Raw genomic sequence first — 24,764 nt, 5'->3', positions numbered from 1 at the left:
AAATACTGCCGTAGAGTGATGTCATCTGGCGAATCTGGCCTAAAGCGTCAGTATTACTCCTCTGGATGGCTATGTGATGAACTCATGTACTAGAATATCTGCCAGCTGAACTACATGGAGAAGTCCTACAGAATAAGCTTAGCACAAATAGCCTTCTGCATGATATAATACCCCGGAATTTCAGACATATCATTCACATATTAAAAAGTCTGCTGCGGACACAGCCTGATGAGTTATGGCAACTTCCATACCAGATGCTAGTAGAAACTGCTTCCCCAATACCAGTGACCTGAATACTGCACAATGCACGCTCCCAAAGAGCCATTTTCTAGATATATAAACACTCAACATATTATTCTGTCCCACCTTCCTGATGTCGTTGGACCTTCAAAACCTGATTAAAATAGTTCCAAAAATAAAATCAAAAAGTACCTTGTAGTAAGAGAAGATGTCCTACCTGCATATCTGCCGCCTACTTTGATAACTATGGCACTTCTGCTCTTGTTCTCCTCCTCGGCCTGCGCCATACTCTGTCGGGCCTTCTGATACGAGTCGTCTGTGGCACATATCGTGATTTTATCTTGGATACTGCCCAGACAGTCCAGCTTGACATTTCCATTGCTTAAGGGAAGGAAAACACTCATATGTTTAATAATTACATTGAAAGGAATCACGATGTAATCAAGAAGTGGAAATAGAAATGGTCAAGCAGTCTCTCTCCTGATTTGAGACAAAAAAGGTGAGTACAAGACACTGTGGCTTCAAGCATGACATCTACTGTTGCATAACGAGATAATGTAATAAAATTTCACTTAAAAGGACAGTTGAATGTCAGAAATAAAACCACCAAAGCATACTAAAGTACTCTGAGTACTTAAACATGCGTTCTTTAAAAGACAGTTACCTTGTGCAGTAGCTGCAGCTGGTGCTCTCCAGTGGCCCAACAATTCTTCCCACTGATTGGCTGCTTCAAGCAGCCAATCAATGAAATGAAACTTCTCGCATCACCGACATAACTTTAAATACATATGCACAGGGTCGGGAAAGACAGGAGATGTGTTGGAGCAGCCAAACACATCTCCCGCTAATACATATTGAGAGGATTCTACATGCATTCGCAAAACAGACAGCACAAAAACGTAAAGGGACCACCTTGTTTTCATATGCATTAAAGTGATGGCTGAAGGTGAAACGCATTGTATTGTTACATACAGTATGTTTATTATTTGCTGGAATACTGGAGAGAAACGGCCTTCAGGGAAATCCTAGAAACTAGATTTGCTTCTCTCAAAAACATGGTTGGCTTACTCTATATATCTGAATATATGTAGTCATATTTATAGTTTGTGGAATCTATTTTAAACTCCACTTTCTAGAAAGTCCACTTTCCAAACTTTGCCCCAGTAGAGTAACCCAAGACTTGACCCACCTTACTGGTGCTGCTTAATTTGATGTTTACGAAAAGCTGGAGGCCTAGAGCCAGTTATTTATAAAAGACACGGGAGGTTAGCGGTCCCAGATGCTAGTTCAGGTAAACAAGTTGTTAGCAACACCACTCAAGCTCTAAGGGGCTGTATGTCCCATGGGGAGAGCGCTGCCAATACCCAGGCCCACCCGTTCTCTAGCAGCCCCACAACAGTAGCAAAACAAAGTTTACTGCTGCGAAAAAAAGTTTTTTCTATTCCTGCACATATGTTACACTTAAAATGTTTCAGATTATATAACCAATTTTAATATTAGAAAAAGGTAACCAGAGCAAATGCAGCTTTTTTTGCATGCTGGCATTAAGTCTACAGAAAAGGGAGCATATAAACTAGAAAGCATAAAAAAAATAAACAAAAATAATTCAGCGCATACCCAGCAAATGCTATTCAACAATAAAAAAGAAAAAAAAAAGGCACACACCTAAGGCATAAATATTGCTATGTATTGCTTAGCCCCTCACTACACCAAAGTACCCCAAGGCGCTGAATTGCGACAGAACCCCAATATTTATTGCCTTAGATGTTTTTTTGTTTTTTTTTATGGTATTCTTGCTTTGTTTTGTGCAGTAATTAGTTACTAAATCAACCAAGTAACTCAATTTAATTGATATTTGGGTTCTATTTCATTAGACACACCCAGACATGTTTACTACCAGCCCTGTTGAATCTAAACACCAATTAACCTCAATTAAAGAAAACCTGTCTTGCAAAGAGAAGTAGGCTAAAAGGCCCTAAAAAGCAGCACAAGATGGTGCGAGCCAAACATTGAGAAACAAAGTCATTTTGTTACATTTTAGGGCTCTTGGGACTCCAGGAAACCACAGTAAGTGCCATTATCTACAAATGGCTTGGTCAGCCGGCCACAATTGTACTGATGACTGATCCAGGTGGTCACAAAAGAACCCATATTAACATGTAAAGGACTGCATGACTCACTTGCCTCAGTTAAGGTCGGTGTTCATGATTCCACAATAAGAAAAAAAAGACTATGCAAAAAAATAAAAAAAAAAAAAAAAAAATTGCTTTTGAGGGGCTGTGGCATGACCTTGAAAAGCCAGTTCATGCTTAAAAACCCTCAAATGTAGCTGAATTAGAATAACTGTGCCAAAAGAGTGGGCCAAAATTCCTCCACAGCGATGGAAAAGACTCATTGCCAGTTCTCACAAGTTTGATTGCAGTTGTTGCCGCCATGGTTGGCAGAACCAGTTATTAGGTTTAGAGGGGAATTACTGTCACATAGGTTTTTTATTAAATCCTTACCTTCAATAAATGATCATTTAAAAGCTGCAATGTGTGTTTACTCATCTTAATGTCTTATTTTAAAGTTAGTTGGATGATCTGAAACATTTAAAATGTGAGAAAAAGGAAAACCTAGAAGAAATCAGGAACTTTTACACAGCACTGTACATGCTTAGCGTTATGGACGTTATATTCCAGTATACAACAAAGGTATTATAGTAAAGCTTACTGTAAAACCAAATTGTCTGTTATACAAACAGAGCTGGCATACAGTCCCAAAAATGGCAGATCTTACTGACTTGGTAGGGAAAGAAAAATGATACTTCTGTTTAGTAAAGATGTTTTCAAGAATATCTGATGTCAGGTAGGATATAGTTGACCGTCGGGCCGAGGTATGAAGTCTTTGTGTACTACCATTGGCAAGGAAGAAAACTGGGAAAAACAAAACCGTCTAAGATCTGATGACACATTTGTTTTTAAAAGCAGCCATCTGTTTTAAATTTTTCTCCTGGAAAGGATATAAAAGGTTCTTAGACACCCCATGAGATCCTGAGAGAAGATTATAACCAATGAATATCTATTCTTGTTTACAGCAATGACAAGGTGTATGTGTCCATGGTATTCCAAATGGAAAAGAACTCACCTTTGGATGTACTGCTGGATGCAGTCAAAGCTGCCTTGGGGGCTGTCCCTGCCAACATTTGACAGATAGAACGTGAATTTACGTACATCCGACGGGCTGTCTGGCTGAGGAATCGTGATTTGCTGCAATAACAAAGAGGAGGTTCATTAACATGCACTGAACGGAACAAAAGAGCCGATATATATATACGGAGTACGTCTGCACAAAACAGCAAAGGAATGTGATTGCATGTCAAAACTTACAGACCATCATTAAATATTCCAAGCAGATTCCGTTGGCATTACTTCACTTGTTTTCACCCTTTGAGACTAGTAGAAATAACATGCATATTACATGCTGCAGGAGGAAAAGCCCCTCGGAGAGGCAACTGAGGATGAAACGTGTGACCTACAGAAGATGCTGGGACAAAGTGAGCTTAACACTACCAAGCTCACTGACAGAGGAACTGAAGCCACCACACAATGATGTGAAGTATTTTAAAACAGTCTGTGGATTCCATTAGTCTCAGTAAAAGGCAATATTCAAAAGCACGCTCAAGTAAAAAAGCGCATGTTCCAATTTCAATGAGTGTTTCAAGTAGCCAATCAGGAACAAACATCGGGCCGCAGATGAAAAGGGCAACTGCATCAGCGGGGCTTCAACTTCCAGGCGAGGCAATTGCTTTTTAATATAGGGATAATAAGCACTAATATGGCGTCAGGGACATTAAACAACAATGTGTGATGCTGTATATTTGGTAGTGCTAAAAGTCAAGTTATTAGGTGGAAAAAAAAAAAAAAAAAAAAAAAAAACCATGGTAAAAAAAAAAAAAAAGCACTGGCTTTTGACTTGCTGTAATGTGTTTATGCCATAAAATGATGAGTAACTATTTATTCTGTAACACGAACAGGAGTAATGAATTCAAAGATACAACAATATTGATATCAGAGCACAGACTAACAAATACGTCACTAGTCCATACCTAGTCACACTTCTGCTGTAAAAAAATAAAATACTCTTGGCGTTCACAAAACATTTTGCAACCAAGTACAAATAGTCTTTCAATAAGCACCCTAACTCTGCCACCCCTAACCACATACCATTAATTGCCACAACTAAACACCCATCAAAAATACACCACCGGATAAGCATACCAAAGAATCAGAACAGACTTTAAAGTCATTTACCTCCCAAGAAGCTGGTACACAATGTCCCGTCCCCCCTCCCCCCACAGCAGCAAAGCGAGAAGACGGAAGACCCAACTGCTTGACCAAGTGACGGTGATTAAAACCGAGACACTGATTTGTTTGTTTCGGTAATGAGAACTCATCTGGTCATGCAAATCTCACAAGTTCCTTTCAAGGACTATATTTAGAATTACTAGAGGGTGAGCTTGGGGTCAGTGGAGGGTGAAAGCTTTTGGAAAAGTAGCACAGCGCCTTCTGTCCCGTGCCTCATGCACAAAGCATGCTAATATCTTGTTTTCATTGTTAATTCCAACAGACACCTCAAACAAATGTTTGGCCATTAATGCCACCCACATAAATTCTTCCACACCTATAGTTTAGTAGGGTGGCAACTAAGCCATCAGTAACAACTTAGATGACCTTTAACAGGAATCCATTATACCAACAATTAGAGCTGAGCTGAAAGGGAGCCAAATTCAGTTGCTTAAATCTTCTCACAGTGCACCCCAACTACATAAAACCAGTACTTCGCAAAAAAAAAGCCATCCAGGATTAATAACCCCCCTTGGGGTTTATCTGTATACCTACAGGAATAACTAAGCCCAGGACCAGTGGTGATCATTTAGTTTGGTAAGAGCGGTGCACCAATCTATTCCTTGACTCTCACCACTTAATGTATTTCCCTCTTTGCTCTCCATTTCTGCTGCTTCCTATTCCTTTTCCTAGAAGTCAAGAACCACCCCCACCCCCCTTCTTAAGAAATCCAAGGGACGCCTGTTTCTGAACAGCAAGTCTATGAGAAAAACTACTGGAACATTTAGTTTGTAAACATGTGGTTGTCACAGACCCACAGATTTAACCGAGGAGAGGGTGCTGCTAGGATGAGGACCACAGTATAGGTGTCGATATGTAACATGTGAAATACTACCTTCTCAACAAACACAAATTTGTAAACAGCTAAACATTACCTATAGGAGAAGCTGTAGAGGAACAAAACCTCAATGGAATGCACTAAATGGAAGCTTAAAGGAGCCAATCAGGAGGAGGAAAGTTGAAAAACAGTAGCGAGGTTTCCAATGCCATAAGTTTAGGGATCTTCTTCCATAAATGAGCATTTATACACAAGAAAGGCAGTGCATTTAGTGAGGTTACAGAGACCTGACACAACGAGTAAAATGATTGGGACGTTATATCAAGATAAGTTAAAACGGGAAGGCTGAGTAGTTGTACTTTTAAGCGATAGGTTAAAATCTGATAAAACTGCGAGTACAAGAGCCTACCAACAGTTTGCTTTCAAGTTCTAAAGAACTCACAAACTGGTGGTACGCATTGGTGTGGTATATAGACATGGGACCAAAAAAAAAAAAGAGGAGCTTGATCATGGGCTAGTTGAAGAAATATCATTTATTGATTTACAAAGCTTCATCATATTCTGCAGTGCTGTACAATGAGTAAACAGGAAATGTAGTATATAACAATCACTTACAGAAACAAGGAGCTTTCAATCTAAAGTAATTAAGATATTAATGACGTGTAAGGATATGGGGGACTTTATGGGGGGATTGGATCTTTCATAAGCACTAAGACATAACAGAGCGGTTCCTTTTGCATGGGGGAGGGGGGATACTGCAGGCCCCTAGCCATCTTCTGTCCAGCCAAACATCTCCTTAGCTTACCCAGAACTGGCAGGGGTCTCTGTTTTTATGAAATGCATAGATTGTAAGTGTGTTTGAGCAGGGTCCTCCTCACCTGTTTCTGTAAGTTATAGTGTTAGGTTACATACTACTTGTTATGTCCTGTCTACCCATTGTACAGCGCTACGGAATTTAATGGCGCTATATAAAACATTAATGTACTCAAAGAACTTGTGCATTACTCTCTACTGGGGCTGTTAGGGACATTAAACTGTCTCAAGCAGGCGTGTTGCTTTGGTGCAACACCCGTCTCCCATGCATCCTTCGGGGTGAGTAAGGGGTGCTTTCACTACCTAATCGGGTATTCCACTAAAAATCCTTCACCCCGTCTGTGAATCACTTCGAGTCATAACATTTATTGCTCATATTGTACCTCAGCCCTTTTTCATAGGAGATTTTTCACCAGTTTGTAACAAAATATACATAGATATATAGATAAAAATAAGTACATTTTATACTTTGATATTAAATATTTCAATTGCATGTAAATACAAAGCTCAATCGCAAAGTGAAATGGAATAACCCACTGGTAACAGCTACCAGAACCATGAGAAAATATAAGAATGCAGTGATAAGATCAGGGTGGTAGTGTTATCCCGGCCATCTGTCTCAAACATTTTTGCATTTAAATAAAATCTAAAAAGGTGCTGAAAACAGAAGTCTCAAAAATGAGAAGATCCGACAGCTTCTTGGTTGCGTGTCGGGATGCCAGGGGTTAATCAGTGCTAATCAGCATGTCATTGTCAGCAGAAGTAAAAATAGAGCAGGAGGTCAGATCCTTCATTGCGGTGGTTTGAATATAGTTGCTATGCTAGCTGCTTCGTTCTTCGCACACGCAACCCATCAAAATAAAAAGGATGTTGGGGTTCCACATGATAAAATCTGAATATGAATTTAGGAAAAAAATGAAAAAGCCTGAATATAAGAATATCCTACCCTATAGGAAAAAGTTACTAGTAAATATTACCTTCTTTTTTAATATTTAATAAAAACTATGATTGGAAAAAAAAAAATGTTTTTATTTCCTTTTATTTGCCACTGCCTCCCTGACATGCATTTTAACCCCCTATTTGCCACTCTCCTCCAGATATACTTTTTAACCCCCTATATGCCACTCTGCCTCCAGAAAACCATTGAACCCCCCGCCACCCCACCGACTTACCACTGCATCCCTTTACTTGTCCCTCGTGCTTCAGACTCCCTGGTGTCTAGTGGGGCAGCCGGTGGAGGTCTGTGCAATGCAGACCTCCGCTTCTGCTGGCCAGTACTTCCACCGAGGCTTCTATAACTGAGCACCGGCATCACATGACCTTCCAGTGCTCAACCATAGAAGCACCGGCGGAAGTGCCGGCAGCAGCAGAGGTTGTCTGTGCGCTTCCAGCAAATGCTCACCGGCTGCAGGACGCGCACAGACTACCTCCGCTACTGTCGGCACTTCTATGGTGGAGCACCGGAAGGTCATGTGATGCCAGCACTCGGTAGAAGTGCAGGCAGCAGGGGAGTTTGTCTGCGTGCATCGCACAGACCTCCACCGGCTGCCAGAGAGGAGGATCCCCTGCAGCGCCGAGGTGGATCTGGATCTTAGTCTTGTAGTCGGACCTCAATTTGAGGTCTGATTAGAAGACAGCCTTGAATATAAGATGAGGGACATTTGCTCTGAAAAAAAACTTGTCTTATAATTGAGCAAACAGTATTTTGCCCTGCATGTTCTATTTTGCAGATCATCAAACAGGTACTGGGATATGTTATACGCATATAATAACTAAAAGGTCCCTTTACATTTTTGTGGTGTGCCTTTTGCAAATGTGTTTAGTAGAATCCTCCCATATATGTTTGCCTCTTCCTCTTAGCTATTTTTCATGGAGGAAAAACTTCAAAGTTATATATTTATGGCCAGTCAGCTTCAGCGCTGGTACAGCAAATGTTGCGGGTTCAGACCTCTGTGCGGCGAGCACTCCCACTGATTGCAATGGGACCAGTATGCTGACACCGATTGACTGCTTGAAGCAACCGAGTCAAGGATTATCAGACCACAGAGAAGAAGGGCTGCTGCTATTTGCATATTTTCTCTCAGAGTACATAAATGTGTATTCTTGCTTAGTGGTGCTTTCAGGGACAGTCAACTGTTTTACCTTTTCCCAAGTTTAGATAAATGGTGATTAATGATACACCAATCAAATAATATGCCACAAAGTAACGATATAAAGAACCCACTAAAACATGCAAAGCTTTCAAGCCTCAAAATATCTATATCTATATAGAAGTACAATAAAAGAAATGTTTAACACACATTTTTAGTTCTCAACATAATTTTTCCAGTGCATTGAACATTAATATTCATTATTAAGTAGTATTTGTTCACGCTGTGTCTAGCCTTGGCTGGATGGCTCACAGACTATAACCGTCTAACTCTCCTCAGTCTGTGAAAGTAGTTATGTTTGAAATAAACCATTCTATTAATTTGCAACTAATTTGGACGTCTATGACGGCAAAAGGCAACGCAATCAAAACTCAAAAGCTAGAAAAGAACCGAAAAAGAAAAATGCAACTTACCCCTTGACTTCCTTGAAAACGGATGGCTGGCTTCAAACTTATGGAGGCCTGCAAAACAAAAAAAAACAAAAAAAAAAAAAATTACGGTAAATAAAATAACTCACCATCCCTCAAACTTTCAAGAATACCCCGCGTAGCTAAAATGAAAAAGTTGCACTTTTCTCCCTTCACTTGAAGTATTTCTAACAAGGTATCATTTTTTCTGACCAATAGCTGGACAAGGTAAAACGAAAAATTGTGCATACTAAGATTTTATTTTCCAAACTTAGGGTCACCAGCCCACTTAGCTTCGAGAATTAGGAAATCATAATTATAAAAAAAAGAAATGTAAATAGAAAGAGGTATGTATATATCTACATATACACCCTTGAAATAAGAGATCCCTCATAACCGACAACATGGCTTGTTGTATAGCATTATGGATCTGACACCCCTGATCCTTTGAGGAACGCAAGGCACGGAGTTTGACTCGGGTTGGAGTCTGGACTAAACAGACCAGGATTTATGGGCATACTGGAAAGTTAAGCAGTTTCAGTAATTTTGACTGAGCTGCCTCCAAGCAGACAAATCCAGAAATTGCCTGTTTTAGATACTGAACTTAGCAGACAACCAAAGCCTACTAAACAGTACGAAAACAGTACTCAACTCTAAAAACAAGACGCACAAGCGTCTCAAATTTACAAAGCATTAGAAACTCGGACGAAAGTGTGGCCCTAGGACCTCAGAAAAACACGAAGATCAAAGCCAGATGCTCGAGAGCGCCTGTGAGGGGCCAGCTGCAAAGAGCCACCTGCTGAGAAACCCCCAAAAGTCCCAACTGTGAAACTTAACTGAGAACCAGTATCATGTCAAATGGGGAAAGTCAGTCATCTGGATCTAAACATTCCAGTCAGAATAGAGTCAGAAGAGAATGCAACTGGGAGAACTTAAAACATCTGCACAAGGGCAAAAACAAGGGGCTTGCAGAACCCAAGTTTTGATCAGCGCCACTGAAGGTTAGCAAGAAAAAATATTCAAATATATCTAGTGCAACCACAGCAAGCGCGAGGAAACTTTGCATACAAAACGGTATTTCACCATCTCAGATTTCCATAAACAAGAGGGACTGTAGCGGTGTATTACAGAACAGGCAAATCTAAGCAAACAGCAGGTCAATGAAACAGCGAGTGACCTGAAAAGTATACAGGCTTTCACCCAGAAACCACGACTCGAATACAAGCTGCGGTATATTTGTCACACAGCGGGACACCATGCCCTTCACATCTAATACATTTTATAAGAAACATTACATACATAAGGCATTCAAAAATGTCCAAATTCATTTGTGGTTTTGTTTTATCTGCAAGGTAACCTCGGGTAGTATTACGTCCGAAAACAGCTGCACACCGGCAACAGAGGACGTCAAGTCTTCTCAATCACATTAGCTGCTTTAGGGAGTCCTGGACGGATTACGTGTTATTCTATGGGATTCCAGACATTATAAAAGAGGCACCTTGACGCCAAAACCCGCGAGGCAAAGAGGGCTCTGCTTTAATGTATAGTCAGAGCCCGTGAATTCTAGTTTTGTCATACCCTTTGCACGTATATTAAAAATAAATTGCCCCTTTATGCTCTCAATTCCACCCTAGCAGTTGAGAGCATGAATTGCCTCTCTAAATTATGTTTCCATTATGGCGGTCCAATGCTTTGGTTCGGAACAGCTTAAAGGCTGTGCAAAGCGTAAAGCCCCAGCTAACAAACTCTTCTCTTGCTTCCACTCTCTTACGCACACAGGATTTGTGAGCACGTGCATCCAAATCACCTCCTATGAAGTGTGCTCCGAACAGTCATTCTCAATCCGCTCTTTTGGACGGTGTTAAAAAGCCATTGCAGATGAATTCAAAAGATAAGACAAACATTGCTCATAAACGGCACACTCACAGTGGGAAAAGAGAATTGGATTTGTCAGAGCTCGATACAACAAATTAAATCAAGAAAGGGACTAAATGTTCTTTTTGCAGCAGACATTCAGAACATCCGCATACATCTGTAATGTCTGATATGAAAAGTGCGAGATCAGCTGATGGAAAACGCAGATATTCCTCACAAGAAGCAGCGAAGAGACGTATTAGCCCCATCTTCACACGCGTCAACAGCTAACGCCAGAGGCTGCCCAGGACCTAAAGATGGGAAATGATTATTCACCAGTCTCAGGTGATGGGCCACAAACCAGCCATCCGGACCATCTTCCTGCTGCTGATCCTGGTAGCATTAGAATGTGTGTAAACACACTAGGGCTATTTACTAAAATTAAAAAAATAAATAAAAAAATCAAATCGGAGTTGTCAGTCAAGGGTTTACTCAACTGAAGTTGCATGGTATTAAACACCAAGACTTACAAAACAACTCCTATATTCAGTAATATTCGCACACATGCAGCACCTCATCATAAACAATAGTTCACAGCATGTGGGTGCCATAAAATCCTACAATGGACCGGGCACGGAGGTCACAGCACCTCACATCTTCAGTTATGATTTGGGAAATACGGTTACATTTCCAGAATCATAACATGAAGATGCTTGTGTGCCGACAGTGTGGGCTTTACACTGATAGGAAACATGACAGGAGGGGGTTAAACAGGACCTGAGAAACAATGGGTCATCTAGCTATGAGGTAGATGAGAGGTGTTTGGTACCTGTACATTTGTAATACCATGTGATGACCCCAGAGTTATTAACGCACAAGGCTGTGTTAAATATCAATAAATCAATCCTGCTTTCTATTTTTGGGCAGTTCACCAAAGCCTCCTAATGCATCTTTAAAACCTCAAACAGAGCTTGGTGGTGGCAGCGAATAAAGTTTGGGGTCGTGGGGTGAACACTTTTGGGGTTAATGTGTCTGGGCCCTACGGGGAGAGCGGAGAATGAGCTGGCAGGCTAGTCCCCCCCCATTAACCCTTTAAAGCCGACGTTCCCTCTTTAAAGTCATCAGCCGGCATCAGGTAGCGGTTCCTGCTGCTGTTTCGGGGGCTACAGTAGCATTTGTATTTAAGAAACACCAAAGATAAATTATAGTAATGATAAATGAAGTGATTATAATACACGAGATCCTCAAGCACAGAGATGTGTTCATAGGCCTTCTGCCACTCTAGAGAAGCCAGTGCCCAAAACACAGATTTTGATGTACCTCGCGGAGAAGCGATATTGTGTACAGCATCCGGAATACCTCAGAGCAACTGATTGCTTCTCACAGATTAACACGAGAGAGACAAATGTTTCCACAAGGTCTGGGCAAAACCACATTACGTCTCCTAATGACAGGACATCCTTTTTCGTCATAGGAAATTTTCTGCAGTAGCTTCTGGGCTTCCCAGCCATGACTGAGAGAATCTGGTTTCTGGCATCTCCAGCACCTAATATGCACACTGGGAAATGTTCAAAGGGGCATTCTGTCTTTTATTGCGACAGAGACCTGTGTATTCCAGAACAGAGATAAATGCAGAAGAAACAGAACAAATACAAAGCCTTCTCATAAATCAGAAGCACTATTAGCAGGGTTAAGGACAAATAGCAGAAGACAGCTAGAATGTCAATCACTTAACATTACAGATAAGAATGACAGCCCTATGGCGTTTTACAAACGGAACAATAAAACTTATACATGTTGCGGGGCATGAGTATATTTGTCATATGATCTTTCCTATCATGTGACTTTACGCTTGAAGAATTAAAACTTGTCACTTCTTATACTAGGTTATGACCAAAATATATGTATTGTGCCTGCTGATTGGATCGCTGCTCCACAGCGCCTGGTGTCCGCAGACAGTGGGGATCACGGGTTGATAATGGATGTAAGATCTCCCCTGATAGGTCATAAAATGGATTGAGGTCTGTTTTGTAGCATGGACCCCAATCACAGCTCTCACACAGCCTCTTTACAGCGCAAATAACCCATTCTGAAGAGAAATGGTAAAAAAAGGTTGCGTCTACGACTGACCCTTGCATCTCCGCCAACCACACAAAACCAATGGAGGACAGATTTGGGCACATTAAACGTTGGAGGGTATGACAAGCACAGGCTGGTCTGGTAACAGATTTTTTGCGTGTAACCGATATAAATACAATTACATATACGGTATATATCAAAGAGCAAGAGTCAGAGTAGGAAGGATTATGAGTTACGTGCCAGCAGCTATACAGACCTCCACTTCAGAACTGCAGCTGTTGTGGCCCCTAAGGTAAGCAGCCCCTTTAAGACATCCCCGCACAGCAGTACTCACTGGGTTAGAGTTAAAAGTAATGCCAGCTCCATAGAAGTGACCACCACCTGGCAGCCTCTCCATGTCAAACGAGCTGCAAATTGCCACCAAACATTATACAGACACACACGCAATCCTTTCCAAATACCTTAGCCACGAAACAAAGTGAAAAGTCCCAACATTACACAACCAAGCTTCACATGTACTTAAGACAGGACCTGTGGATCCAGAGAATGGGCCAGATATAGAAAGAGAAACTCTAGGATTGCTTATTATATAAATGACCTTCTGTATTTATAGTTTCATCATTACCACATCCATTTTGCGGGGCTGTGCTAAAATGAACAATACTGGCTAACAGGAGGTAAAATGGACCGGAGTTTGAGGGGCTATCCACATATGTAGAACATTTAACACACACAAACATACCATGTCATTTCCAAGCAAGATGGTTAAAGGTGCCAAGCAGTCAGCATTCAATTATTCCAGCCCTGTTATAATTTATGCTTCATAGACTTCCAAATTAGCACCGTATTCCTGACCATCTCCAGATTAAGAGTTAAATACTTCTATGACTTCAGTCTTGAAAAGGACATCTAGTACCTTCAACCTCCCCTTCCTCCCAAAAAAATATTAAGCGCTAAACATCTCATTACAAGGTGCTGGTCTACTTTAACAGAACATTAGCTGCACTCTGGAGCATGCTAACCAAATAAAGCCTTTTTGTCATTCTATTAGTCACAAAAACAAACGTTTAAGGTTTATCGGTTTCCATGGCAATGACCTGCCAATGCCTGCTTAGTGTGTCACATGAAAAATCATTATCATAAATTTGATTAAGGAATAAATGCAGGAAAAGGTTTAGGCATTTAACAGTACCAAGAATGATGGCCTACATCCATCCTCCATTAGGCCTTTGAAACTGCCAAAGCTTCCAGGCCTTTTCAAAACCACCACCGGAACTTTGTCACAGTTTTTAGGCTACAGGATCCATCAAAAAAATCCAAGTGACAAAGTAAGCAGGGGAGTCCCTTTAGGGATTTGAAGTTTAAGAATCTTATGCAAAATAATATGTGCAACAAACGGCAGAGTCACAAAGGGAGATGGCCCTTATTTAAATGACCCAAAGCTGACAGCGGTGGGCACACTGGTAACAGACACATACATGGTGCTTGGCTTTACATATTCAATCTTTGAACAATCGGCATTCTGTCGATCCCTACGAAGACCACCCAATGGGCAAACATCTTTCCTAGGAGTCTACCTTACATGACTCCAAAAGTACAGAGTGACCAATCAGAAGCTAGACTGGTTAAGTTGCTCCCCTGACAATCAGGCTATGTCACTGCACGTTACAAGGTTCTTTCTTCCCCATATCATAGACTGCAAAATACAAGATGGTGGTTCCCAAAATTTAAAGTGCCAATAAGTCTGCGCAACATTAAAACAGCTCAATCTAGGTATATCATCAAACCCAAACTCTAAATGTGGCCTCAAATTGCACAAAGACTATTTTGGTTTAGGAGGAAAACACTGTTATTATCACAGTCTGGAGCCACGGTGTGAGAGGGAACGTCTACACCGCAGGCCAGGGACGTAAACACCACATTCTCGGCCCATTTATCAGCAGGACATAACCTTTGGAAACCGTCCAGACGTGGAAGGGGCTTGGTACATGGAAAGTAGTAACGTTAGCTAGTTACTACACATGTGACAGACATCTTTCCAACTTCAAGAGACTGTCTACTGTCTCAAGCAGCCTTAATCAACAGTGAACAACAATGTACATTTAAGGAGCTTTATCCACCCCCCCCACTCAAAAAACCTAATTAACCGCTTAAGGAGGCTGTAGCATAACCCTCAGTCTAAGACACGTGCTAGTTTTGGCTGGTTTGGTGTGCTTTCTGCTCATACGTCTCATCAGCCCCCATGGAGCTCTCACGCAACATTGGATGAAAGGTGACACTCCGCTATTAAAGCGCATACGATAGCTGGAGCTTATCTGCGGAAGCAGGCATGACTGCGATGTACGTAATATTAGTAAATATAAGCTTAACATCGGATAACCCACCTTTAGGAGAAAACAAGCTTTACATACATATTCAAGACGTGCGCGAGCGCCAGCAACATTGTGTACGCACCAGAATTAGTATGAATATAATTCTCTACTGTAAGTGTCAGATAACATATCCTAGCAGCTGGAAAAGTCTAACAATATGTCACAACTTCCTCAGTTTTGTTTTTTGTGGCTTTGCCTTTTGCAAGTTTAACCCTTTGAATGATGGTTTGAACATTTGGTCTATTTTCATAGTTTTGCTATAGCTCAATTTCGTCAACAACCTCATATATAAAATAAAAAAAAATAAAGAAGCTTTAACCAAAACACTTTACCTAGGCATATATCCAGCAGCATATATTTAAAAAATATAGTGACTATGGAAAAAGAAAGTGGATTGAAAAAGAACTAGTAAAAGAAATTTAAAGAGAAACTAAATTATATATATATCATAATTTAGTCTACTGGAACTTGAACCGAACAATCACCGATACTGCACAGGTGCTAAAGAGTTTTAAAATGACGACACAAGATAAATAATGTTTTCCTCTAACTTTTTATTAGTAAGCAGCTTCCTATAAAACTTCTGGGAATGAAGAAAAAGACCTACCAACAGTAATAACCATTTTCCCAGAATAATAAAAAATTTTTTCCAGGAAACAGTTTGCTTATTTTTAGTGCTTTCCAATAAAACAGGGGTGGGCAAAAAAAAAAAAAAAAAACCCCGAAGCGAACACTTTTTAACATACTGCTGCCACTCCACCTCCTTACCAGCATCCTCTCGGTTTCCAGCTATTGGTTTTACAATAACATGTCTGAGTCATGCCACAATCCGGCTCAGAAATCTGGCACAAATCCTAGGCTGACAGACTGAAGTGTGCCTTAAAACAAAAAAATGCACTTCTATCAGCTGAATCACAGAAATCCATAAAATATAATAAAACATAATATAATATATATATCTCCACTATCCTCACGTTTAAAAGCAACGGAATGCTTCGTATTTGTAGATATGTATTATCAGTATTTCACCTTTAACCCTTCATGTCCTAAACGTTCTTAAAACCCATAAAACGAGTGAACAGGTTTGTCTTCGGTACCTGTGTGTGTACGGATTCCTGATGGCTCGCCCCCTGCATGGGAAGTCCTAAATGTAAACGTGAGACGTCCTATAAGTATGGAAGTCTCCCCACATTTACACTAAATGCTGCTGATCGCCCAGTAACCGATCTGACAAAAGTACTAACTAGGGCTGCAACTAACGATTTTAATAATCGATTAGTTGGCCGATTATTTTTTCGATTAATCGGATAAAAAAATGAATGTAAATTTTTCATTTATTTAAAATAATTTACTAAACAAATGATGTTAAATACAAACAGCAGAATAAAAAAACTTTGATAATACATTTCTTGTCTTTATTTCCCAACCAGCCCCCCAATATATGCACATTTGAGCCCAGGCTTTCTACGCTGCCTCCCAGACATGCCATGCTGCCCCCCCACATATGCCACGCTGCCTCCCACATCTGCCACTCCACGCTGCCTCCCACATCTGCCACTCCACGCTGCCTCCCACATCTGCCACGCCACCTCCCACATCTGCCACTCCACTCTACCCCCCACATGCCACTGTGCCTGATACACCTTATACCCCCTGAAACACCACTCCATCCTCCCCAGACATGCCACCCTGCCCTCCCCACATATGCCACGCCATGCTGCCTCCCACATCTGCCACTCCACAATGCCTCCCACATATGCCACGCTGCCTCCCACATCTGCCACTGTGCCTGATACGCCTTATATCCCCTGATACCCCACTCCATCCTCCCCAGACATGCCACCCTGCCTCCCAGACATGCCACTTCTCTACCCCCAGATATGCCACTCTACCCCCAGATATGCCTTATACACCCTGATACACCACTCCGTCCTCCCCAGACATGCCACACTGCCCTCCCCACATATGCCTTATTTACTGTATATGCCTTATACCACCAGATATGTCACTTCACTGCCTCCAGGATTTAGATTCCCCTAAATTAACCCTAAACTCCCCATTAACCATAACTGCCCCTAAATTAACCCTTAACACCCCCTTAACCACAGCATCCCCTAAATTAACCCTAAACACACCATTAACCACAACTGCCTCAAATTAACCCCAAACACCCCATTAACCACAGCTGCTCCTAAATTAACCCTAAACACCCTATTAACATAACTGCCCCTAAATTAACCCTAAACACCCTATTAACATAACTGCCCCTAAATTAACCCTAAACACCCCACTAACCATAACTGCCCCTAAATTAACCCCCACCTCCCCTAACTTTCAGTAGCCCAAATATATATATATAGTTAGATGAGTGTCACAGCCATGTGGTTCTGGCCTGGAGAAGGAAGGGGCGGGGCCAGTTGTCACAGTGATTACAGGGAGGGGGAGTAAGTAGGAGCTGCTGCTGTGAGACGGTGAGTCAGACTAAACGGATTATATAATGAGGGGGATTTTTCAGAGCGTTTGCTCTGAAAAAACCCTCATTTTATAATCGATAATCGATTCAACTAATCGATAATGAAATTCGTTGCCAACGAATTTCATTATCGATTATTATCGATTTTATCGATTAGTTGTTGCAGCCCTAGTACTAACTAAAGTCGGCCAACACCGTGGAATCCACACAGTAAAATATAAATAGATCAACTTTAATGCTTCTACCAGTAATCAGACTATTTACAAGGAAAGATGTGATACAATCTATACAAGGTGCTTTTATAGCAAGGCTTGTTTCTATAGCAACAAACCACTTCCTAATTTACAGAGAATCCACTATAATTTTTATACATATACACACAAATATATATATCATACACACACAAATATATATATATACATATACACACACATACGCGCTAGAGGAAATCTCAAATTCCCTATTTAAAACATCTGTGTCAATATAAGTCTTTTTGGTTGTAAAATAGTATTTTGAATAAATGTGGGGTCATAGCAATTAGGTTATTTCATCGTTGGTACCTGTAGAATACAAACACTGGTGATGCCCTTCTCTCCTTAGCAAACGTTATACTCCAGCAAGTACTACAAGTCACTACAATCATAAGATCCCCCATGAAACAAGTTAAAGGGGTCATTTCAGATTCATATACGTTTCAGCCACCATCCCACATGCCGTCAGATCCCCTGCAAAGCCAACAAGCAACACGCTTGGGGTTCAATGCACACAGAGCCTGTAAAAAGATCCCAAATTCCAGAGAAGATGTCAGATTAATAATCCCACCGACGGTGCGTTGTACAGACCCGCAAGACAATCTCTATAAGGTAACAGTGATTTTTAATAGATCTTCCTTTATGTTAGAAACAGATTTTCTTAAGGTCAAGTCATTTTCCTGCACGTGCCATGAAAAAATGCCATATTTTTATAGCAGCCAGAATCATTTTTACAATGCCATGAGATTGAGAAGGCATCTTATTATGTACCTGTTTTCTCTAAGTGGCATATACTGTAGACATACATTAACAAAAAATATACAAGTATTAGATTTCAGTTCTGATTTTAATAACAGTTTAAGATACACACAAGAACATACTCAGTTCTTAAGCAAGAACATACTCGGGGAAATCTTACATGGCCTAATTTGATAGCACTATAATGGAAACTAATAAGCCATGCCATTGGAATGGTCAATTTATACGGATAACGATATTATTAGTGAAAGGATGTCTGTAACGGGTTCACCAAAAGAGCTGCAGTAACTCCCAGAGATCACCTACATGTATCCTCCTGCTGTCCCCGGAATAACTTCCAGCGCCAGCCAGCATGCGCACCTTGGAACCCTGCTATGTGTACCCAATAAGTAGACACAACTACCTTGAACTGAGCAGGAATGAACTGTTTATTCTTGTAAAACAGACTCACATAGCCACAGCACTTCATTAACATAATTCAACATTGATAAACAGGTACATGTAGACAACCCAACCTTTAGTCCCCTTTAGCTAATGAATATCCCCCTGGCAGCCATCCTGTTAATGGGATTAGTCAACACAATGGAGTTCCTGCCTGTTTGGTAGCCAGGCTGGAGCCATCTCTGACTACCTTGGTGCCTTGTATGACAGATCATTCTGTCACAATGTCCATGATGGGTACACCAGTTATCATATGTGCTTTATATACAACATCCACCTTTATGAAAAGCTTTTTTTTTTCAACCTAAAGAAGAAAGTGGGGTCAAGGAAAAAGGCTGAAGACATCACTTACCAGACAGATATTTTATCTAGAATATCCCCATGCAATACTTAAGACTGCTGCCTTATCCACATTCTTTTCCGTACACCAGTCCAAAGCCCGAACTAACACAAAAATAGATATTCAGAATCTCTATCAAGGTGTGTCTGAGGATCTTGACAAAGCGTCCTGCTTGAAGTATAATCAAATTTTAAAGGAGGCAATTAGGTGGCTAACCCCAATAAAAAATGAATGCCTATTACATTACCTTGAATACTTTTATACATTCTTAACAAATACTTGTGAGGTAGAAGCTCCATAGTTCAATGATGAGTGGCTGCTCGAATAGCCAATCAGTGGCAGGTAAACACTCCCATTAAAATCAATGGGAGCTCTTTCTGTGTAAGTGCATGAAGAACTAGAGGCTGCCATTGTCAGTTGAGATATTTTGGGTAACTTCCCCAGCTCAATTATCACACTGACGTGATTCCTTATTTGCAGTGCTACTGAAGTCTGTTCCACTAAGCGATGAAGGTAGTACGATAAGGAGTCGGGGTGTTTTTCTAGTAGAATGGACTAAGAGACCAAAGGCACACATACCAATGGCTGCATGAAAACATAATATACAAATATATATTATAAAAAAAATTATATTTTATCCAATGATAGTAGGGGAAAAAATGGGGAGTAGGAGTTGCACTTGAAAAGGGGTACGTAGCCAGCAGCCACACATTTGGGGGATGTGTACAATATTGCCAACATAGCAAAGTCAGGATTTCGTTGTATAGCCCCGAGCAATAATGTTCAGCTGTTTCAGATGCCTTCTCTCAAGCTAGGATACTGTAAAATCCTAGCCTATTGGAAGCCCTAGAAGACTGGAGTCTGATATCTGCAAGAATGGCATTTCCGAGAAACAAGATAATGGCGGTTTTGTGCAAGTTCTAGGAGGAGTGTGTCAATGGTTACCAACTCCATGAGTTTGCTTGTTCAGGAATTCCATAGAAAACCAAAACAATCCTGCAATCCTCCGTAAAGCCTTTTCACAGCACGGGGTTTAAAAATCATTTTCCAGGCGCTTCCAAAGAGGGATGCTGGTTAATTACAATACATGCACATGTGTGGCTGTTGAACCAATCTCTGGGCTGTCAAGAAGAGGATCTGGACAAATGCTAACTAGAAAACACATCAAACCTCTTCTGAACAGCTGCTATGAATACAGGCTACGGTACCCCACACTTCTCTTCCATAACAGGGACAAAATGTAACATTGAGCAAAAAGGTTTTATCACCTGTTCCAATACGCTTATATTATCTGCAGATCCAGAGGCTGCCATTGTTGTGATATTTTGGACGCTTTTCCCAGCTCAAACACCACACACTTAACCACAGTCCTGTTTCTACCTAGTCCCTGTACAAACTTAAAGGCTCTTTGAGCTTCATACCAGATGCCTTTAAATACAAACTACACAGAAAACTAGGATTTAAACATGAAAGCAGCCATCTGAAACCCCCCGCCCCCCATTCAAAGGGTTTGGGTAAAGATTCTCCCTTTTGTTACAATATTGTCCTTCTTGGACACTCCACAAGAAAATATGAATCACAACACTACAAAAGCAGCGGTTGCCAGAAAATAAACTCTTCAAGTGAGATTATGTAGAAAATTTAGTCTACAATTAACAGAACACTGAAAAAATATATTTCGGCATTTAACTTTAAATATAGTTTGCAAAGAAGGAAGAAAAAAAAAATACTCCGTGCTCGCGGCTCATGTGTCTGGCGTTGGGAGGGAAAATCCTTGTTTGACTTTTAGAGAGGATACATTAGAAGCTGGTGCAGGTAGATGTTGCTGGAAGGTTTCTAATTACCTCTGTGGCAGGTTTAATTGAAAAGAAAGTCCCCAGGGTTGTCTTGGAGACAACCAGGCAAAGAAAAAAAAAAAAATTGGTGAGCCAGACGCACATACCAAAAATAGACCAAGTCACCTTAGGTGACTATTTTGCAATGAAGGAAAACTTTGCATGGCATTTGTAGAAGAGACAAGACCAGACTGAGCTAGTCCCACAAGTTTTATCAAACAAAATCTTAACAAGTAACAATACTGTACGCCCGTCACTGTGCTCTTCTCAAGTATGTTGTGGAAAAAAAAGGAATGCATGTTGTGGGCTGGTCCAACATAGTAGATTTGTGAACGCGTGTCAGAAATCCTTAGTCAGCTGCGGTGCTCATTAAGTCGTTTATGGTACTTGAAGTGGATTGTGCTGTCGGAGAAGTTATTTTATACAACATGTAGCGTTTTGGAAAGTCACTTTGACTTATTTACAGATATCTAGTGTGAGAGCATTGATGTCTCACTATAGGGTAATAAGAGAAACACACGTGAGCAGTTTGTCTTTTGAGCCGTCAACCATGGCATACGAAAGACACTGGAGGTAGTTTTGGCTCAATCCAGTGATGGTGAATTTTCAGCACTACAGCTGCTAGAATGCACTAGTTTTGTACATCTTTTATCAGGTACAAATACGGCATACACAAAGTTGAGGTGTGTTATTTTAAGAGCAGAGGGTACACAGGCATTGTATTTGCCCCCAATACATTGTCAGGGACTGTGTGTAAGGTCTGCAGAAGGTCTTCAAGATGTATCACAGTTGTCCAATGTTGTCTCTCATTTGGAAGCTGCAGAATTTTGCAGAACACATCCTTGAAGAGTGTAGGAGGAATTGCGGTTATCCTATGGTTGTAAGGATCAATCATATCTTTTATAAATACATCTGGAAATGCAGTGAGCCAATGTCATATGGTAATTTTCTGTGCGCGAACTCGATAGAGTATTGTTGAACTGGAGTTGTGTATATGGAATGCTATATCAATTGGTCCGGCGGATTCATACTGTCTGGAGGCGTTAGTGTTTGTATTTGGTTGTAAATACATAGTAATATGTCAGCAGTGTTATACGGAATGGTGGGTTTTGTGTGTCTTCAAAGGCCAATACAGAGAGCGATGTTTGGCTAAGCAAATGCCTTATGTTAGCGATGCCCATGCATGACCATTTGAAGAAGAAAAAAAATGTTATTTGCTTGTCCTTCCTGAAATTAAGAGTTTTTAGGAAAGAGAAAAAAAAAATGATGAAAAGATAGTGTTGATTTTGGTTAGAGGAGGATAAAATCTTGAAAAGGGTAAGACCTGAATCTTGAAATGGGTAAGACCTGTAAGCGTGTATATTTAGCAGGGGAAAGCTTACCATTTAAAAGAGGGCAAGCTCTTCCAATGTAGGACAAGGACTGTCAGTTCAGTGATGATTTTGTCAATGACTGGTATGTTGATATCAAGGTATCAGAAAAGGGAAGTTGCCCAAACAATTGGAGTCTGTGGCATATTTGGGGGTTGTGTATGTTTGTTTTAACTGAATGAGTTTACTTTGGAACCACTTACCTTGTCAAAATCATCAATGACTTTAAGGTGGGCAAGTCTTTCGAGGAGTTTAAGGATATCATCTCCAAAGACTGATGGATTATTCAGATTCCCAGAAGTGTAGAGTTGCTTTCTAAGATTTACAGACAAGGAACTAGTGCAATATTCAGTAATAAGGGGGACACAGGGGGCATCCCTGACAGACCCCTTTTTCAATTGGTATGGGGGAGGGATTTATTGAGTTTGTGGAAATAATGGCCGTGGGATGTGTGTACAGAGTTCTGAAAAGGCAAGAAAATTGGCACCGAAATAACAAAGTTTTACAATTCTAACAATGCGTGGCAAGGCTATGGTGCCAAATGCTGTGTGTGCATCTAAGCCGATTAGGGCTTTTTTTATGTGGCATTTTACATTTTACTAGATGTGGTGTGTTAAACAGTAGTGACTGCTTTGCAGGATATGAGAAATCCTATTTGGGTGATAAAAAGGAAGGTAGGATTGAGAAGACACTGGTGGAGATAAATTTAGTGAGTCTCTTTATGTCAGTATTTAATAATGTGATAGGTTTGTAAGAGGGGTTGTGTGTTCTGGTTTGGCGAGTAGAATAGTTCTAGCCTACGTAATAGTGTAGTGGTGGGGGTCAGTTCCATATAGATCGTAGTGGAAAGTGTTAGAGAGGGGACAATATATATATATTTTTAGTCTCAACTGCATTTTTTAGTAGGTTATTATTGGGCAAATACAGAAAGAAAGACGGTTATAATGCAAAAATCGATATTCAGAATCTCCATCAAGGTGTGTCTGAGGATCTTGACAAAGCGTCCTGCTTGAAGTACAATCTAATATTTTAAGGAGGCAATTAGGTGGTTAACCCCAATAGCCCCACTAAAAAAAATGAATGCCTATTACATTACCTTGAATACTTTTATACATTCTTAAAATTCTTCACATGGAGCTACAAGCTTCTAAATGAAGACATGAAATCAGCATGAAGGGACCAATTGATGCTTGGAGTTTCTCTACCAGGTCTCTAACTGATGGTGGCCATTTACATACAGTAGAAAGTCAAGGCTCAGCTCAGAGTTACTCAACTAATTGAACGGCATATGACCAAGAAGTCCCCATGATGCAAGGCAGCATTTAATAGTTTAGGGCCAGCAGGCTGTTCTGTTTGACCATAGTCTCTCTGCAACAGCTTTGCACACTACTCTTTCTAATTGAGGAAGCAGTAAAGGAAAGATAGCTTTGCTGTATCCGTGAAGCCCTAGCAGTGTTCCAGGAGATGGCAAATGGCAACCTTTCATAAAAAGTACAGCGCATGGTCCCAGGGCCTTGTTCTCCAGCTACTGACAAACCTCGACATGGCCTATTAAGCTAGCAAGCTTGGCTGTAGGAGCAAAGCCATCTAACTGAAAATTCTGGTTGGGAAAGAAAAACCAAATTGTTCCTTTAGGTTCTCAACACCTTTTGTGTGTGAGATTCAGTAGCGGTATCATTTGTATACCCCACCAGAACCTTTACTGCTTTGGGGGCCTCCTGGAAGAAGACCCAAGGAAAAGAATGGATGTTGGTTCAGAAATATTATCAGTGGCAGAAGAGGCACAGGGCAACACTGCAAATTTTCCTTTCGCTGCTGTCACCAACACTAATCAGTGACAAACAAAAATAAAACTTCAAGCATGTGGCTAGTCTTTCAAAGTTTATTTCGATTGTCAATTAAGAACCAGCACCTTCTTTTACAGGCCAACTAAAAGTGCTTGATAAGTGAAGAAACCACAAAATGTGACAGCATTCCATTCAAAAGTACATGCACTGAGATGACACGAGCCTTAGAATAACAGCTTTTCAATGGCACAAAGCCGGTCACATCATAAAGTAAAAATAAAAAATTATTTTGCATCCATATGGTTGCATCCTACATCAAAGTCTACAAGAAAGATGGCCGAAACCGATGCGACTAAGATAAAAACGTTTAAACACTAATGGTGTAAAGTAGGGCTGAAACAACTAATCGATTAAATCGATAATGAAAATC

The 24,764-nt window shown here is 40.7% G+C and overlaps 1 protein-coding gene across 1 annotated transcript in view; it reads right to left on the bottom strand.

The window, feature by feature from the left end:
• ELL (elongation factor for RNA polymerase II) overlaps nucleotides 1-24,764 on the bottom strand; it is a 49,277-nt gene that overhangs the window by 10,398 nt on the left and 14,115 nt on the right. The window contains exons 2-4 of the mRNA XM_053465717.1: nucleotides 8,780-8,827; nucleotides 3,367-3,488; nucleotides 458-621 (exon numbers count right to left, since the gene is read on the bottom strand). Coding sequence (XP_053321692.1) covers nucleotides 458-621; nucleotides 3,367-3,488; nucleotides 8,780-8,827 — 334 coding nt within the window. The remainder of the gene's footprint in view (nucleotides 1-457; nucleotides 622-3,366; nucleotides 3,489-8,779; nucleotides 8,828-24,764) is intronic.

This window comes from Spea bombifrons, chromosome 1 (genome assembly GCF_027358695.1).
Source record: "Spea bombifrons isolate aSpeBom1 chromosome 1, aSpeBom1.2.pri, whole genome shotgun sequence".
NCBI lineage: Eukaryota > Metazoa > Chordata > Amphibia > Anura > Pelobatidae > Spea > Spea bombifrons.
This window is presented reverse-complemented; position numbering and strand designations above follow the sequence as displayed.